The 20577-nt window shown below is 36.9% G+C and overlaps 1 protein-coding gene across 2 annotated transcripts in view; it reads left to right on the forward strand.

Annotated features, from left to right (window-relative positions):
- Window positions 1–19871, forward strand: part of CLHC1 (clathrin heavy chain linker domain containing 1) — a 44005-nt gene extending 24134 nt beyond the window's left edge. For both annotated transcript variants that reach the window (XM_058551224.1, XM_058551223.1), the window contains 4 exons: window positions 2078–2252; window positions 8741–8943; window positions 17944–18123; window positions 19532–19871. In XM_058551224.1, the coding sequence (XP_058407207.1) occupies window positions 2078–2252; window positions 8741–8943; window positions 17944–18123; window positions 19532–19728 (755 nt within the window). In that variant the 3' untranslated portion in view covers window positions 19729–19871. The remainder of the gene's footprint in view (window positions 1–2077; window positions 2253–8740; window positions 8944–17943; window positions 18124–19531) is intronic.
- The last annotated feature ends 706 nt before the right edge of the window (window positions 19872–20577 follow it).

Raw genomic sequence — 20577 nt, forward strand, 5'->3', positions numbered from 1 at the left:
TATTCCATTGTATATATATACCACTTCTTCTTTATCCAATCATCTGTCAATAGACACTTGGGTTGCTTCCACTTTTTGGCTATAGTGAATATGCTGCATTGAACATAGGGGTGTTCAATGTTCTTTGTATGTTATATATTGAACATAGGCCTTGAACAAAGAGGCCTAAGCCTCTTTGGATTGTTGATTTCAAGTTCTTTGGATAAATACCCAGAAGTGGGATAGATGGATCATAAAGTATTTATATTTTTAATTTTTTGAGGAATCTCCATATTGTTTTCATAGAGGCTGCACTGATTTGCATTCCCACCAGCAGTGAATGAGGGTTCTCTTTTCTCCACATCCTCTCCAATATTTGTTATTTTTTGTCTTAGTGATTATAGCCATTCTCACGGGTCTAAGGGGATATCTTATTGTAGTTTTGATTTGCATTTCCCTGATGATTAGTGACGTTAAACATCTTTTCATATGCCTGTTGGCCGTCTCTGTATATCTTCCTTGGAGAAATGTCTGTTCATGTCTTCTGCCCATTTTTTGATTGGGTTATTTGTTTTTTTGTTGTTCGGTTGTGAGTTCTTTGTAAGTTATGGAGATTAACCCTTTGTCGGATATATGATTTGCGAATATTTTCTCCCAGCTGGTGGGCTGTCTTTTCATTTTGATCCTGGTATCCTTTGTCTTGCAAAAGCTCTTTAGTCTGATGAAGTCCCACTTGTTTATTTTTTCTTTTGTTTCCCTTATCCAAGTAGACATGGAATTCGAAAAGATCCCTCTAAGGCTGATGTCAAAGAGTGTTCTGCTTATATTTTCTTCTAGGAGTTTTATAGTTTCAGGTCTTACCTTCAAGTCTTTGATCCATTTTGTGTTAATTTTTGTGTATGGCAAAAGATAATGGTCTACTTTCATTCTTTTGCATGTGGCTGTCCGTCTTTCTTTTGATGAGTGTTAGCGTGGTATATCTTTTTCCGTACTTTTACTTTTAATCTATTTGTGTCTTTGCCTTTTTTTCTAGGCAACATATACTTGGATTCTACTTTTTTATATCTCTGATGATCTTTGCCTTTTAATTGGGGTATTTAGATCATTTACATTTAATGTGATTGTTGACATGCTTGAGCTTTGTTTTCCATTTTTCTCATCTCTTCTTTGTTATCTTTTTTCTCTTTTTCTGCTTTCTTTTGGATTAGTTGAATTTTTTTATGATTCCATTTTTCTCCTTTGTTGATTTATGAGCTATATCTCTTTGTTGTCTTATTTTGGTTGTTGCTTTAGAGTTTATAGATTATATCTTTAACTTATCACATTCAATCCTCAGGTAATATTATACCACTTGATATATTGTAGAAAAACACTATAATTCTAAATACTTATATTCATAGCATATACCATTTCTGGTCTTCATTCCTTTGTGTAGCTCCATAATTCTATCTGGTATAATTTTCCTTCTGCTTGAAAGACTACCTTTAATATTTCTTATAGTCTGGGTCTACTGGTGGTATATTCTTTCAGCTTTTAAAGGTTCCTTTTGGAGGCTCTGAGGGAAATTCCATTCCATGCTTTTCTTCTAGCTTCTGGCTGGCTATCAGCATTCCTTTGGCATTGTTTTGACCTTTTTTTTTTTTTTATAATTTTATTTATTTATTTATTTTCCCCCAAAGCCCCCAGTAGATAGTTGTATGTCATAGCTGCACATCCTTCTAGTTGCTGTATATGGGACGCGGCCTCAGCATTGCCGGAGAAGTGGCGCGTCGGTGCACGCCCGGGATCCGAACCCAGGTCACCAGCAGCGGAGCGCGTGCACTTAACCGCTAAGCCACTGGGCCGGCCTGTTTTGACCTTCCTTGGCTTGTAGACACATCACTCTAATCTTTGCCTCAGTTTTCACATAGTATGTGATATTTAGTTATTATCCAAAATATAAAGTTTAATCCATAAGCATTAGGGTTAAAAATTACAAATGTATAGTTTTAGATTAAAATTTTTAGAAAATGAAAAGAGATGAAATAATAATATAAAGTAAGAAAAAGCCAACTATTACTTTAAGGTATTTGACTCAAAAACTTTCTTCTCTCTGTAGCTGTTGGAAAAATTAGAGGAAAGCCTTTTCCATTGCTCTTATTTTTTGAGGCTATCTTTAGGACAAGTCATGCTTTTAGATGTCCTATTGATGCAGAACTAACCCTGGAAGGAATCAAATGTGGATTATCTGAAAAACGTTTAGATTTAGTTATCAATTGGGTCACCCAGGAAAGGTAAGCAAAATTAAACTTTTAACTTAATTTTGATATTTGGTTGATAAAGTTGTTCTCAAAAATTTTAATAGTTTTCTTATCAATACATTATTTGAGCATTTATTTCAGGTCCCTTTTGCAATTAATCAGTCAGTATTTACTAAGCATTCGTGGAGTAAGGGGGCCTAGTCACAATGAGCCTAGATCAAGAGTTGACTCACTACAGTTCACAAGATGATTCATGACCACTTAATTGTGCTTGGAAGTCGATCAGTAAGGATAGAAAAGGATTGATCAGTATCATGCTGCTTGGAGGGATAAGTCAGGAACCTGGTTCTAGACAGGCTGTGGGGATATGTAAAGGATAAACGCAGGAGAAAACTTATAAGCAGGAGGGACATGGACCAAGGTAGCATTTAGAAGAACATACAAACCAGCAAGGACAGGCAGGAGGTGGCTTCTTGAAGTTGGGTCTCAGCATAGATTGGCAGATTTGTATCAGGGCTCCCTTAAGTTGGGTTCTCTAGAACCAAAGCCTGAGGCAGGAATTTGGATGCACATGTTTGATAAAGGGAGGGCTTCTCAAGAAAAACCTATAAGGGAGTGAGTGAAGCAGAATAGGGAAGGGGAAAGAGCTGAGCAAAGATGTGACCTCAGGCAAGTTCTAACCTTGGCCTTATTTATAGAGGGATGGCTCTGGAACATAAACCACTCCACAGAGCTGTTCCCCCTTGAGGCAAAGGGCCAGCCTTTTGTACCTCTCAGTCAAGGGCTGTGGGCTGCCTGGATGGGGTGGAAGTACATGACTTCCTGGGAATAGTGGCTCCCACCAGCCAAGGGCAATCGACTACAGAAGGGAGGGACATGTGCGCCACTGGCAGCCAACTCCCAGAGCAGCTGGGGAAATGTATACTGTCCCAGTAAGGAGGATTTGGGCAGGACACCAAAATAGCATCTACATTAGTCAGCCATTTGCACAACACAGATCTATTTGCTTCTCACATTAAATTCACTTGATCCAGGCACAACTTCTCCAGGTTTCTGTGGTCATAATTCTGGGGGGAACTTAGAAGAGGAGGGTTAATGGGATGAACTATATAACTCTTGGTCGTAGGGCTCTAATTTATTTATTACAACTTTATTGAGATATAATTTAATACAATAACATACATATTTAAAGTGTACAATTTGATGATTTAAAAAAATAGCATTATGCTGATATAATTGACATGTAATAAACTGCACATATTAAAAATGTACAATTTGACAAGTTTTGACATATGTGTATACCCATGAAATCATCACCACAATCAAGATAATAAACATATCCATGACCCTCAAATATTTCCTTATGTCCCTTTGTAATGCCTTCTCCTTCCTTTCACCACCTCATTCCACTCCCCTCCTCATCTCTAGGTAACCACTGATCTACTTTCTGTCACTACAGATTAGTTTGTATTTTCTAGAATTTTATAAGTGGAATCATACAGTTATGTAGTCTTTTTTCTTCTTGCTCTGGCTTCATTCACTTATAATTATTTTAAGATTCATCCGTATTAATTAGTACTTATGATCTTTATCCTCTGTCACTCATCTTACATTCTTCTCACTCTTATACTTATGTTAGTTTTATTTATTTATTTTAAATTTTGTTTATTTATTTTTTTCCCCAAAGCCCCACTGGATAGTTGTACGTCGTAGCTGCACATCCTTCTAGTTGCTGTATGTGGGACGCAGCCTCAGCATGGCCCGACAAGTGGTGCGTCGGTGCGCGCCCGGGATCCGAACCCGGGCTGCTAGCAGCGGAGCACACACACTTAACCACTAAGCCACAGGGCCGGCCCAACTTATGTTAGTTTTAATGGCTTATCTGGTAGGATGACCATGGTTATCATGCCTTTATCAAACCATGGTTATTGATTTACCCACTAACAGTTTTCACTTGGCATGGGACTACCCAGAGATATCCCAATAGATCATCTCCACCTGTCACAGACAACTATATACCATTCAAAAAACAGCTACTGAGTTCTGCTCAAGTTGGAGTGGTTATCCATGGAACATCAGTGACTGTGCAACTAGAACTGCTCATCATGAACTGGATTCTGACAGACTCACCGAGTCATAAAGTCAGGGGGCTCAGAAGAGTCCATCCAAAATCAGGTACAGCTAAGATCATACTCAAGCAGGTCCAGAGCACACAAGTAAACTTCGGGGATAGGTGGACCAGACCCCATGTCAACTACCACTGACTCACTGATACTGCTTCCACAACTCTCACCTATGTCCTCGTGCAGGGATGCAGTTACCTAAGACCAGCAGACAGAAAGAAAAACTCCAGACTTGGTTCATGAATGGTTCAGGTGGTGCCCAGGTGATGCCAGCTTTGAAGATGGAGTAACATCCTTCAGGATGAAGTGTACTCCTTAGATCAATAACGTATGGTGTCATGTCCCCAACAGGTGGATTACTTGCGTCTGGGAGATAAAGAGTGGCCCTGCTCAACTATCACTCCCAGTAGCCTGCTTGGGGAGTATATTAGTCAGGGCTCTCCATAGAAATAGAATCGATAGGAGATATATATATTATGTATATATATATACATATATATATATATATAAAATAAGAAAATGGCTTATGTGATTATGGAGGCTAAGCCCCAAGATCTGCAGTCAGAAAGCTAGAGATCCAAAAGAGCCAATGGTGTAAGTTCTAGTTCCAAAGCTGGCAGGCTTGAGACCCAACAAGAGCCAATGTTTCTGTTTGAGTCCAAAGGCAGGAAAAGACTGATGTCTTAGCCAAAGTAGTCAGGTAGGAGGAGTTCCTTCTTACTTGAGGGATGGTCAGCCTTTTTGTACTATTCAGGCCTTCAACTGATTGGATGAGGGCCACCCACATTCAGGAGGGCAGTCTGCTTTACCCAGTCTACTGCTTCAGATATTACTGTCATCCAAATACATCCTTACAGACACACCCAAAATAATATTTGACCAAATGTCTGGGCACTCCATGGCCCAGTCTAGTTGACACATAAAATTAACCATCACAGGGAGTCTGTGCTTTCCATGCCTGCAACTTTAGGCTCTGTGAGTCTGGAGGTCCTGGTTGATACTGATTATCATGAGAAGGTAGGACTGTTGGCACATAAGAGAGCAGAGAGGAATATGTTTGGCACTCAGGTACCCTATTCCCTTGAAGAGAGCATGACACTTGGATTTGGGTGCATGTCTTTTACTGGTAAACCACTTCTTGGCAAATTTTGTAAGGGAAGGAGTGAGATAGGATAGGGAAGGGGAAAGAGCCAAGCAAGGATGTGACCTCAGGTGAAGTCTAGTATTAGCCAATGTTATGAGAGAGGGCTATGGACCATAAACCATACCACAGAGTTGTGTCCTCTTGATTGTGAGACTGGCCTTTTGTATCCCTTATTAGTCAGTCATCAGCTCTAGACTACTGGGGGCTTGAAAGATAGGCATAATTTTCTGGGCGAGGTGGCTCCAGTCAGCTAAGGGCAATTCTCCGGAGAAGGGGGCAGCTATGAGCTGTTAATAATCAGCTGGAGAATGGGCACTGGTCCAAAAAAGAGGAAACTGTTTTGAGGCATCAAAACCGTGTCTACCAGCTTATGAAGATCAATCTGGGGGTAGATACCAGCTGCTTTTGCTGGGTCTATGTGGGCATGGGTTGGGCTGTGAGTATTGGAAGGCAAAGTGAGGAAGGGCCTCCCTGTCATCTCTTTTGTAGCTGTGGCCTGCTTATTTTGCAGCCTAAGGGCTATGCTTACTTGGCTCTGAATGCATAGGGACATAGGATCATATTAGAGAGTAGTTACAGCTCTCATCTTTAAACAGTGTATCACAAGGAAGATAGATGAACTAATGTAAGCACTCCCTAAATAACAAATCCATGACTTAGAAATGTCCCAGACATAAACATGGCAAGTTTGCATACTACTGCCTACTGCTACCCATTCCAAATTCGTCATTTCCCCTGCAAAACTCTGGATAGCCATAAGGCTGTCCTGGATTGATGGCACTATTGTTTACTGGTACAAAGTATCTTGCTCCCACCCTCTCTTGTTATGGCCTTCACTTACTGTTCACATAATAGTTAATTCTGTTTTAGGAAACTTCTTCATACGTATACCCTTCTTTTCACTCTGCATCCTTTCTTTCTCTGCCTGGTCACACTTCTACACCCACCACAGAAAGTACTTGTCAGAGAGCACTGGAAATGGTTCAGACGTGAGGACATCATCAGAAAGTGCATGTTCATTACTAACACCTGTTATCTAGTGCAAAGACGCTTCAGACAAGATTAATTTCCTTGCATATACTGATGGTTCTTGGCCTATTCTACCTCTTAGTTGTAAGAATTTAAATTCTTATGCAGTTCCTTGACTGTGTAAATTAGAAAAATACCACCACTTTTAAGGATTCTGAGATGATATAAGAGAATACTCAAGGCACTTCACACTCTTCATTCTTAGCTTCTGTCCCCTGATCTCTGACTCTGATAACCTGGCCTCTGCCACATGGCTACCTTAACAAGTTCTCCAAAAAAAAAGTTCTCCAATTCTTTCTCTGAAGCTCAGCACAGAGCCAGCCCTAAAGCAGCCTGGGTTATAGACTAACCTTGGCTCTCTTAATCGTTCTTACCTGGGAAAAGTATAATCACTTGACTGACAAAGCCTAAATTTAAGAAATGATGCTTTACTGGTATTCTCTAAATTGCAGACATTGCTCCTAGAAGAGGAAAAACAGCTTCTGAAATACTAACTTTACAAACCCAATCCTATAAAATAACAGTACATAAATATCATACATAATTTTAGTGATTATATATTACCTTTATTTTGACTTTTAAAAATATACAGTCTGGTTTATAATCAAATATGCCTCAGTTTACTAGTGGAGTTAAAAATATTTTCTTTCATTAGTCGTTTGTATTCTCCAGTCTGGTCTCAGATCCACTTTCAGAAGTCCCTGAAAGAGTCTTAGAGTTGGGAGTAGAGGTGGGGAGAGCCAAGAAGGGGGTTTTAGGAAAACAGGATTATGATGAGGTGATTGGAGGGAAAAAAGCAGAGGGAAGTTCCCAGGCTAATGTCCCAGCCTGGTCCAGGGTGCTTAACTAGCTTCCTTTCCACCAGGGCTGGAATCCCTGTTTTTCTTTCCCCTTTTTTCCTTCAGAGCCAATTCCATTCTTTTGGGGCTTGACCCTCCTCCTCCCTTTGGATAATTTTTCTTTTTAATCATACTCTTCTTTCCTGATCATCCTTTTGGAAAGTGACAAGCCGGGAGAGAGCAACCTCAGTCCTCAACTCTGGCCTCCTCAGGTGGAACAGCATCACGATGGGGCCCCTGTAAAAAAATAAAATAATGGTATTAATAAGAGAAATAAATACGAAATACTGGTATTATTATGTTGCTTTGATATTGCAGTCACTGCAAAGACTAAAATAATTACTTTTTCAGCCTCAGGAAATGTGGCTGTAGCTACCAAAACCTATATTTTGGAATTAAAATGTAGAAGTTAGGGAATTGCTTACTAAATAATTGATTTGTACTCAGAAGCTGCCTTTTGATTTTAGACCCACCTCTGTGCTGTCCACTCCAACAAACACAGAGGGATTTATTTCCTGAATTTTCAGTAAAGAGACATTTTGTAGGGGTTTTAGGATTTCATTTTAATGTTATTGGCAATTTGTTTCATGTGTACAGATACCAATATTATGTGACTGCTGTTATTCTGTAGTTGTTAATTAAAAATATAACTGAAGCACAAGTTCCATACAACCAGTAATTGGAAGTGATATCTTTAATTATGCCCAAATGGTTTTTGTCTTATGCTGATAGTTTCTAGGTGGAGTTACTGTGACAATACAGATGGTTCATGTCAATTGTGTATGAAGATGGCACATTAAAATATGATGACAAGTGAAATCTATTCAATGGGCCATCTCAAAAGAACTGCTTCTTCAGTCTCATAATAGACACAGTTATGTCCTTTTTTTTCCTGTTTCTTATAAATCTATAACAATTTAAAAAATAACACTGGTGTCACACTTTCTTTGTTTTCCTTTTGGTACAAATGCTTGCAAGATCTGTTACTAATTTTGAGCTAAAATTTGTTGTCATTATCTTTAACCAACATTTAGTAAGTTCTTACATTCTACAGGGTTTGGGATGTAGATAACCACCAAGAACAATGAGACCCTCAATTATAAGAGAATTTTTGTTTACCTTGTAATTTTAAATCCCACCAGTCTTTTCAGGAAAGTTTTAACCTTGTTTGTAGATTTTTTAAAAACTAAGGAATATGTGCTGATTGTTTTTGTTCTTCTTGTTAAATCTTAGATATGTTTAATTTCTCCTACATCAATTGCCTATTAACTTGGAATTCTTACAGATTGTAGAAAATCTAGTTCTCCTGTGCTGAATTTTCAAATACTTCCTTCTCATCCCCATCAAGAACTCTCTAACATGTGCCTTATGATCTGCTTGCTCTAGACTGACGTTTTCTGAGGAGGCTGGGGATGTGATTTGCGATTATGGGGAGCAGGATACTTATAACAAGGCCAAGTGCCTGGCTTTAGCTCAGATTATCTACGGTGAATGTGGCCTGCACAAGAAAGCTCTTCTTTGCCTATGTAAACAGGGTCAGATTCATGGGGCCATGGAATACATACAACAATTCAAGGACTTTACTTCCGGTAAGTAAAAGAGCCTGCTTATTTGTATACATTCCAATTCTGGACTTTAATTGTAAGATTACCCATGATGGTAGGCAATATTTTGGTTTTAAATTATTAAGTCCATTTTATATGTATTCCTAAGTAGATTTCCTTTGTAATTTTCAGTGAAAACAGTTAATCTGGAGCTGATTGACTTTCATGCTAGACATTCAAATGCATTACATATTTCCTCAATACATAAACATTTAGTAAACTGGATAGTCCTGAAATACGCAGTTTTAAAGATAAATTTTGCAGATATATTGAACCATGCCACTTAAAGGATTTTCAAAAATAACTGAACTTATTTTTTATATATAATGTTCTAAACTATGATATAAGCATTAGAAAGGGAGAATTTGCGAAATAATGTTGATTTCAAAATTTTGAAATACGTGGGTTGCAATTGGGCAGTGATCTGAGAGAACTGTGGACCTTAGGGTGACCCTAGTTGAATGAGCTGATCTCTTATTGTGAATCTAGTTCAGCAGTAACCTTAATGGACAGGCAGACCTGACATCTTCCTGTATCCCAGGGCGATGTCAATCCTGATTTACAGGCTATGTACCCCAGTTCTAAGAAGTTGCAAATGGAACAAAACGTAGCACTTTTAGATTACATTTCCCAGGAAAAAAGGATCTTTTATGGCTGTTGAATCTAATCATTTTCAGACAATAAGTTGACTTGTACTCAGAATCTGTTTGTTTTTTTTTTTAAAGTTTCAGGTGTACATCATTGTACTTCTGTTTCTGCGTAGATTACATCATGTTCACCACCAAAATACTAATTACAACCCATCACCACACACATGTACCGAATTGTCCCTTTCAGCCTCCTCCCTCCCCCCTTCCCCTCTGGTAACCACCAATCCAATCGCTGTCCCTATGTGTTTGTTTATTGTTGTTATTATCTACTACTTAATGAAGGAAATCATACGGTATTTGACCTTCTCCCTCTGACTTATTTCACTTTGCATTATACCCTCAATGTCTATCCACGTTGTCACAAATGGCTGGATTTCATCGTTTCTTATGGCTGAGTAGTATTCCATTGTGTATATATACCACAGCTTCTTTATCCATTTGTCCCTTGATGGGCACTTAGGTTGCTTCCAAGTCTTGGCTATTGTGAATAACGCTGCAATGAACACAGGGGTGCATGTACCTTTGCAAATTGGTGTTTTCAAGTTCTTTGGATAAATACCCAACAGTGGTATAGCTGGATCATATGGTAGTTCTATCCTTGATTTTTTGAGGAATCTCCATACTGTTTTCCATAGTGGCTGGACCAGTTTGCACTCCCACCAGCAGTGTATGAGAGTTCCCTTCTCTCCACATCCTCTCCAACACATGTTGTTTCCTGTCTTGTTAATTACAGCCATTCTGACAGGCGTGAGGTGATATCTCATTGTAGTTTTGATTTGCATTTCCCTGATAGTTAGTGATTTTGAACATCTTTTCATGTGTCTCTTGGCCATCTGTATATCTTCTTTGGAGAAATGTCTGTTCAGGTCTTTTGCCCATTTTTTAATTGGGTTGTTAGTTTTTTTGTTGTTGAGTTGCATGAGTTCTTTATATATTTTGGAGATTAAGCCCTTATCAGATGTATGGTTTGCAAATATCTTCTCCCAATTGTTAGGTTGTCTTTTCGTTTTGTTGATGGTTTCCTTTGCTGTACAGAAGCTTTTTAGTTTGATGTAGTCCCATTTGTTTATTTTTTCTATTGTTTCTCTTGCCCGGTCAGATGTGGTGTTTGAAAAGATGTTGCTAAGACCGATGTCAAAGAGCGTACTGCCTATGTTTTCTTCTAGAAGTTTCATAGTTTCAGGTCTTACATTCAAGTCTTTAATCCATTTGGAGTTAATTTTTATGTATGGTGTAAGGTAAGGATCTACTTTCATTTTTTTGCATGTGGCTATCCAGTTTTCCCAACACCATTTGTTGAAGAGACTTTCTTTTCTCCATTGTATGTTCTTGGCTCCTTTGTCAAAGATTAGCTGTCCATAGACGTGTGGGTTTATTTCTGGGCTTTCGATTCTATTCCATTGATCTGTGTGTCTGTTTTTGTGCCAGTACCATGCTGTTTTGGTTACTATAGCTTTGTAGTATATTTTGAAATCAGGGAGTGTGATACCTCCAGCTTTGTTCTTTTTCTCAGGATTCCTTTAGCTATTCGGGGTCTTTTGTTGTTCCATATAAATTTTAGGATTCTTTGTTCTATTTCTGTGAAAAATGTTGTTGGAACTTTGATAGGGATTGCATTGAATCTATAGATGGCTTTAGGAAGTATGGACATCTTAACTATGTTAATTCTTCCAATCCAAGAGCACACAATATCTTTCCATTTCTTTGTGTCTTCTTCAATTTCTTTCAGCAATGTTTTATAGTTTTCGGTGTACAGACCTTTCACCTCTTTGGTTAAGTTTATTCCTAGGTATTTTATTCTTTTTGTTGCAATTGTAAATGGGATGGTATTCTTAATTTCTCTTTCTGCTACTTCGTTGTTAGTGTACAGAAATGCAACTGATTTTTGTATGTTGATTTTGTATCCTGCAACTTTACCATATTCGTTTATTACTTCTAAGAGTTTTCTGGTGGATTCTTTACGGTTTCCTATATATAAAATCATGTCATCTGCAAATAGTGACAGTTTCACTTCTTCCTTTCCAATTTGGATCCCTTTTATTTCTTTCTCTTGCCTGATTGCTCTGGCTAGGACTTCCAATACTATGTTAAATAGGAGTGGTGACAGTGGGCATCCTTGTCTGGTTCCTGTTCTTAGAGGGATAGCTTTCAGTTTTTCACCATTGAGGATGATATTAGCTGTGGGTTTCTCATATATGGTCTTTATTATGTTGAGGTACTTTCCTTCTATACTCATTTTATTCAGAGTTTTTATTATAAATGGATGCTGTATCTTGTCAAATGCTTTCTCTGCATCTATTGAGATGATCATGTGATTTTTGTTCTTCATTTTATTAATGTGGTGTATTACGTTGATTGATTTGCGAATGTTAAACCATCCCTGCATACCTGGAATAAATCCCACTTGATCATGGTGTATAATCTTTTTAACGTATTGTTGTATGCGATTTGCTAGTATTTTGTTGAGGATTTTCGCATCGATGTTCATCAGTGATATTGGCCTGTAATTTTCTTTTTTTTGTGTTGTCCTTGTCTGGTTTTGGTATCAGGGTAATGTCAGCTTCGTAGAATGAGTTAGGGAGCTTCCCCCCCTCCTCAATTTTTTGGAAGAGTTTGAGAAGGATAGGTATTAAGTCTTCTTTGAATGTTTGGTAGAATTCACCAGGGAAGCCATCTGGTCCTGGACTTTTATTTTTGGGGAGGTTTTTGATTACTGTTTCGATCTCCTTACTGGTGATTGGTCTATTCAAATTCTCTACTTCTTCTTGATCCAGTTTTGGAAGGTTGTATGATTCTAAGAATTTATCCATTTCTTCCAGATTGTCGAATTGATTGGCATATAGCTTTTCATAGTATTCTCTTATAATGTTTTGTATTTCTGAGGTGTCTGTTGTAACCTCTCCTCTTTCATTTCTGATTTTACTTATTTGTGCCTTCTCTCTTTTTTTCTTGGTGAGTCTAGCTAAAGGTTTGTCAATTTTGTTTATCTTTTCAAAGAACCACCTCTTGGTTTTATTAATTTTTTCTATTGTTTTTTTGGTCTCTATTTCATTTATTTCTGCTCTGATTTTTATGATTTCCCTTCTTCTACTGATTTTGGGCTTTGTTTGTTCTTCTTTTTCCAGTTCCTTTAGGTGCATTGTTAGATTGTTTATTTGAGATTTTTCTTGTTTGTTGAGATAGGCCTGTATCGCTATAAACTTCCCTCTTAGAACCGCTTTTGCTGTATCCCATAAATTCTGGCATGTCGTATTTTCATTTTCATTTGTCTCCAGGTATTTTTTGATTTCTTCTTTGATTTCTTCGTTAACCCAGTCGTTGTTCAGTAGCATTTTGTTTAATCTCCATGTATTTGTGGCTTTTCTGATTTTCTTCCTGTAGTTGATTTCTAGTTTCATACCGTTGTGGTCAGAAAAGATGCTTGGTATTATTTCAATCTTCTTAAATTTATGGAGACTTGTTTTGTGGCCTAATATGTGATCAATCCTGGAGAATGTTCCATGTGCATTTGAAAAGAACGTGTATTCTTCGGTTTTTGGATGGAATGCTCTGTATATATCTACTAGGTCCATCTGTTGTAGTGTGTCGTTTAAGGCCAATGTTTCCTTATTGATCTTCTGTTTGGATGATCTATCCGTTGGTGTAAGTGGAGTGTTAAAGTCCCCTACTATTATTGTGTTACTGTCTATTTCTGTTTTTATGTCTGTTAATAATTGCTTTATATATTTGGGTGCACCTACATTGGGTGCGTAGATATTTACAAGTGTTACATCCTCTTGTTGGATTGTTCCCTTGATCATTATGTAATGCCCTTCTTTGTCTCTTTTTACAGTTTTTGTTTTAAAGTCTATTTTGTCTGATATGAGTACTGCTACCCCAGCTTTCTTTTCATTGCCATTTGCATGGAGTATCTTTTTCCATCCCTTCACTTTCAGTTTGTGAGTGTCTTTAGGTCTGAAGTGTGTCTCTTGTATGCAGCATATATATGAGTCTTGCAGAATCTGTTTTTTAAAGTTACTAATTTCTTCATTCATTATATAACAGAATGCCTGATACTGTTAGGGTAATAATAGCTGATAGTTTGGCTTTTTTTTTTTTTTTGTGAGGAAGATCGGCCCTGAGCTAACATCTGCCAATCCTCCTCTTTTGGCTGAGTAAGACTGGCCCTGGGCTAACATCCATGCCCATCTTCCTCCACTTTATATGGGACGCCGCCACAGCATGGCTTGACAAGCGGTGTATCAGGTGTGCACCCAGGATCCAAACCGGCGTACCCCAGGCCGCCACAGCGGAGCGCGCGCACCAAACGGCTTGCGCCACTGGGCCGGCCCCTAGTTTGGCGTTTTACATGCATTATCTTACCTAATCCCTATTTAACTCTATGAAGTAGGTTTTGTTATTATCCTTGTTTTATAGATGAAAAAAACTATGTTTCCACAGAGAGGCTAAAGCACGAGAGGCAAGTAATTTGACTGTACGCACACAGCAACAGAATAGAATCTGGTATAGTAGGTACTCAATTAATATTTGTTGAATGAATTATATATTTTATTATTATATTATATAAACATACAGATTCAGTTTCTGTGTTAAGTATTATTTTCTCATAGGTAAAAATTATATTTTAGTTAGTCACGGAATATAGTTTTAATTACTCTCAGAATTTTTATTGAATGAAATGTGAAGTTTCTTTTTGTTTGCAAAATTTGCCTCCTATAAGTGCATAGAAATGTGATTGACTCATTATCATATTATTCTGTTCCTCTAGTAGTGCATTATACTCTAAAATAATTAAATATATATTGTAATAATTTAAGAAGTAATAACACTCCTATATAATTAGAACCTTGATATTTATTCTCAGAATTTATTTAGCACCACATCATAAGATGAAAATAATAATAACCTGATAAAAATTAAGCTTAAAAGATAGAAACAGTGTTTGAAAAGTTACTTTTCTTATTTTACTTTTTAATGAGAAACAGCCACAGCTTTCCAAGGTACCATCTTTGGCCTCGGGGGACAGATTCAGTTAATACTTTCTGGTTCCAGAAAAAAAATGTTCTTTCTCAGATTTAGACTATCAGCTTTATATTTACAAATTTTTTATTTATTTATTTATTTTTGTGTGTGTGTGAGGAAGATCGGCCCTGAGCTAACATCTGCCAATCCTCCTCTTTTTTTTGCTAAGTAAGACTGGCCCTGGGCTAACATCCGTGCCCATCTTCCTCTACTTTATATGTGATGCCACCACAGCATGGCCTGATAAGCGGTGCATCGGTGCGCGCCCGGGATTGGAACCGGCGGACCCCGGGCCGCCGCAGCGGAGCGCGCACACCTAACCACTTGCGCCACCGGGCTGGCCCCTATATTTACAAATTAAAAAAACAAAACAAGGGGCCGGCCAGGTGGCGTAGTGGTCAAGTGCACGTGCTCCACTTTGGCGGCCCGGGGTTCACGGGTTTGGATCCCAGGCATGCACTGATGCACCGCTTGTCAAGCCATGCTGTGGCAGCATCCCATGTAAAATAGAGGAAGATGGGCACAGATGTTAGCCCAGGGCCAGTCTTCCTCAGCAAAAAGAGAGGAAGATTGGCATCGGATGTTAGCTCGGGGCTAATCTTCCTCACCAAAAAAACAAAAAACCAAAAAAAAACCCACCAATCAGAACAAAACAAAAACAGAAAAGTCTTAAAAAGGTCTTTTGTTCCAAAAGCATAAATCTGACTAATAGAGTGTCTCTTTTAGAAGTAAAGACTCTTTTTGTTTTCTCCCCCGCTAATAATTTCTAGAAGCAAGCCTGAAATGATTTCTTTGTTCACCTTCCCCATTATCATTAAACAATTGAATGTACCTATCTGGAATCTGGATTATTCTAGATCTGAGGCTCTCAAACTTTCTGGTCTCAGGTCTCATTTACACGTTTTTTTTTGTTTTTGCTGAGGAAGATTCACCCTGAGCTAACATCTGGTGCCAGTCTTCCTCTTTTTTGCTTGAGGAAGATTCACCTTGAGCTAACATCTGTTGCCAATCTTCCTCTTTTTTGTATGTGGGTCACTGCCACAGCATGGCCACTGACAAGTGGGTGTAGGTCTGTGCCCAGGAACCAAAGCCAGGCTTCCAAAGCAAAGCGTGCCAAACTTAACCAGTAGGCCACTGGGCTGGCCCCTCCTTTACACTTTTAAAAAGCATTGAAGATCCCAAAGAGCTTTTATTTATGTGGGTTATACCTATTGATATTTATCCTATTAGACATTAAAACAGAAAACTTAAAAATATTTATTTATTCATTTAAAATAACAACATTAGGGCCAGCAAAAACAAAACAAAACAAAAAATAAAATAAAATAAAACAACATTAAACACATTACATGTTACATAAATAAAATATTTTTTATGAAAAATAACTTTTCCAAAACCAAACAATTTTATGGTTTTACATTTTTGCAAATCTCTGTAATGTCTGGTTTAATAGACATTTTAATGCTTAGAAGATAGCTGGCTTCCCATGTCTGCTCCTATATTCAATCTGTTGTGATATCACATGTATCCCATGTAGCCTCTAGAAAACATCAATATGTATTTGTGAGAGAATGAAAATGAAAAAGGCAAATAACAATTAGTATTTTTATGAAAATAGTTTTGACTTTATAAACCTTAGACCATGTTTTGAGAACCACCATTCTAGATATTTGTGAGTTAAACAGATACCATACTTGGTAGATAGGCCCTTATAATCTTATTAAAACTGAACATACATGAGATAAATAATGATTAATAACATGTCAAACCAATGAATAAAGAAATGGATTCTAAAGTGTCATAAGCAGAGGACGAAGGTCATAGGATTTGAATTTGTGTCCTTTATAAGTGGTCAGAGACCATATCCTGCACATAATTGAGTAAATATTGGTTAATTAATCAATTCATGGAGTAGGAGATTTGAATACCTGATTCAATTAAATCAAGAGAGATGGGTGAGTTATGAAATGTTGGAGGCTTCGGGGTGCTGTATAAATAGCTTCACCTTAGTGGAGGCCAGTTTGGGTGACCCAAATCATACACGTCTACCTCTTCTCTAGGAAAAAATTTTTTTAATTGTTTGAATTCATTGATATAGAATTATATTCTGCTATTCCTTGTTTCCTCTTTTATCATTTCTCTCTCTCTCTCTCTGTATGTATGTGCGTGTATGTGTATATATACATACACACGTACAATGCACACATATATATTTATTATTTTGGAGGAGCAGCACTATAGATTGGAACGTCATGAACTCTGAGGGTCATATGAACTGTTCTACTTTGTACCATGTGTACAACTGTGGGAAAATTAACTTCTCTAAGCCTGTTTCCTCACTTGTAACGTAAGAATATTTCACTAATACTGAATGTTAAATGCAATGATTTAATATATGTAAGTTCCAAGTACAGTAAATATGTAGTTAACAAACACTAGATTACCTTGTACTGCCTTTCAGAGTGCAAATTGTGTTTATGGTAGGTTTTTGAAAGGCTCTCAGAAATTATTCTGAAAATTACCTCTGTTGTGGCTCAAGAAGAATATTTTTACTTTAAAAGATTTAGGAAGTTAACACAAAGTTTATAAATTTAAGAATATAAATCATGATTGTAGCTTTCTATTACTTCAATGTTTAACTATTAGATTAAACAATATGAAATTGCTTTTTTTGGAGTCAAAAATAGTGAACTGTGGGCAACTTCATGTGGCTCAACCTGTAGCTACTTGAACTAGCTAATAGCTTCTTAAAATCTTCATTTTTGAGTTTCTAAATACTTGGTAATTTTAGGAAAAAAATTACTGAGCCCCTTTTTCTGTACAAGGCACAGAAAGACATTATATTGACTAGAAGTTGGCCCAAATATAAGCAACAAGATACAGACAAACATAACATAGTTATTAGATGGAACCTTAGAAACTGGAGATACCAGTGCTAGCACTTTTAAGATGCAAAAACTGAGATCCAAAAGATTAAGCTTTGATTAGCTCTGATTTGATGAAGCTATGATTAGAAATCAGGTTTCCTGATTGCCAGTCTAATCCTTTTTATTATACCACATTTCTTTTCACGACAGTTCTTTGATAAATTTTTTTTCTGGTACTCTTTGTTATAGGCAGTTTTCCTTTGTTTTTTGCTGTGGCGAGCATGATTTTTTTTTGCTTGGAGATAGTACTGTTGAGTTCATTGAGGGCTTTGGAAGGATTGAAAAAAGAAGTGTTGATTGGCAGGTATAGACATTAGTTGGTCCCAGTTTCTAGTTGATGTATCATGTTAGGATGTTGAGACATAGTTTTTCATTTTTCCTTTCAGATGACCTCATGCAGCTAATAAAGTTATGTCCCCACACTGAATTAATTCAGTGTCTCACTAAAGAATGGAATGGGAAGCCACCATCTTTATCCTTTGGTCTTGCTATACTTTATTTGTTCTCTGCAGATATGAAAACAGTTGGCATTAAGCTACTTCAAGAAATAAATAAAGGTGGAAAAGGTAAGCAGAGTAAAATGTTGTAAAAGAAATAGTAGTGAGTTATTTAGGGAAAGGTTCAAGATTATTATGTTTGAGTTAACTCAATCTTCCTAAGAGTTCCTTCTTGGCAAGAGGTAACTTTAGGAGTTTATAAATGTAAAGATTACCATGTTAATAATAATCTCTTGCCAATGGTATATATTTCCTGGAGGAATTAGAATGAAGACAGAGTCCTTATGACGCTTGAGGGGAATGTCATAATTATAATAGCTAACCCTTAAAAAAAACTCTATGTTTTTAACATGTGTATATTTAGTAATTTTAATATGTGTTTTAAATGTTATTTAGACATAAACTACATTTTTTATTCCTAAACCAAATATATATGTAAATATCATTTACATATGATATTTACTCTGAACCTAGCTCTGCAGTGGGATCAAGAATAACTAATTAGATCTCACTTTTTTTTTTTCCTTTCTCTAATTGAATATAGGAACTTGAGCAGAGAACTTGACTTTAAATTACTGTATGGGGTCAAAGAATGAATAGTAAATTACATGAAACATATTTGGGAAGATTATTTTGAAATTATCATTACAGGTGTCAACTAAAATATTTTATTTGATAGAAAAATAATAATCATGGTAGAAATAAAATAATAGTGATGACAGTATTCTAAAAAGAGATCTTCCTCCATTAAGCATTGTAAATAATGCAGGTAGTAGATAAGAAATAAGTTCCATAAATAGATATATCCCACAGAGGGTCACTATAATTGATTTTCAGAAGTAAATAATATCATCAGTTTTTTTTAATAAACAAAATGTTTCTTTTATTTCCTTTAGAAAAATATTTGTTGTAGAAGCCCCATCATTAATAGGTCTCTAGCTAGAGATAGGATGGGGGGTTTGCCAAAGAGTCTTTAAGCCTTTGGGTCAGCATTACTAGGGCATTTATAAAAGTGTTTGAAGGATCATGACCTATAAGCCTAAAATCTAAGACCTAAAACCTAAAAGTAGACCTATAAGCACTCAGTTATTTGATAATTTGTAGTGGTACCTTATAGACTCTCTGAATGAGGCTGAGCCACATTTTCACTTTCTGAGCTCCCTTCTCATAGCTTTCAATATCTGCTAACCTTACCAAGAAGGAGATGAGTGGAGGGGTGGGGAATGTGAGAAATGGTAGAGGGTTGAATTGAGGCATAAAAAGTTTAATGAAAAAGGAGGAGAAGGAACTAACACTTGAATACTTATCATGAGCTAGACTAAGCACGCCACGTTAGACTTACAGGAATCAGGTATGGGAATCAGGTTTAATAGTAACTAAGTTGAAAAGATATCCTTTTCTATTTTCGAAGAATTTCTAAGTGTAAAGTATGGATTATTAAATAAGTGCCATACTATAATGTGTTTTTTTCCCTCAGATGCAGTTGAATATCTTATGATAAATGATCCATTTTGCTCCCTAGAAAGTTGGCAAGAAATGGCAGATATATGTTTACAGAATGGCTTTGACAAATTATCTAATAACATCATGTCCATTCTTCGATCTCAGGCTGGAGTTACAGAAATTTCTGAAGAGCATGATACAGTCAACTTAATGGAACATGTTTTTTGGTAGTTCTATATCTTAACCAGTTGAGGGAGCTTGTACAACATTTTATGTATGTTGGTTGGGCAAATTGATTTTGGCATAACTAACTTATGAATAAATCTAGAGTATGAAGCTCTCAGAAATAAATCATGCTTCTTTTGTTATGATGACATTTAGATTTGTCCTTGAAACATTTATACCATTGCTTCCTTTTTGTCCATATGGTCATTTTTTATATTGAATCTTGATAAATCCAAGAATATAACTTTGTATAAAACTCAGTTTAGGCATTTCTATCTAAGGGCATAAGCTAATGTCTAGATATGTTCCTTTCTGGTGATCTAATTTGATAGCAAGAACTGAGGAAGGTGTGCGTAGTATCCTGTCTGTTAGACTGATTTCCCAAGTATCAACAAGAGAGGCAAGATGTCATTTCAAGGTTGGACTCACTGGTGAAAACCTAGAGCATATATTTTGTACTACTGGGTTAAAGATGTGCCCCCTGCTTTGGTGTATAAAAATGGCAAACATTAGTCTTCTACTTTAAAAGTTGGGAATCTTAGCATGTTCTTACCTAGAGAGAGGACCACCAAATTTTGCATAGAAGTAGACCTGGGATACCTGTAGGCACGGAAAATATGTTATAAGAAGTGGTTTTGGGTGATTTCAAGTGTCTGAATAAGTTATTTGATTGAAAACTCAGAGTTCTGTGTCATGGACAGGTGTAATATTCAAAATATTTAATGATCAGTATGGCACAGGCACCAATCAAACAGAAAAGATACTCAGCTAATCAGAATAGCTTTCAGCCCCTATGCCACACCGGAACATACCAGGTGAATGTTAGCCTTGATCATGAAACATGATCTGCTGCTA

Source organism: Diceros bicornis, chromosome 12 (genome assembly GCF_020826845.1).
Source record: "Diceros bicornis minor isolate mBicDic1 chromosome 12, mDicBic1.mat.cur, whole genome shotgun sequence".
NCBI lineage: Eukaryota > Metazoa > Chordata > Mammalia > Perissodactyla > Rhinocerotidae > Diceros > Diceros bicornis.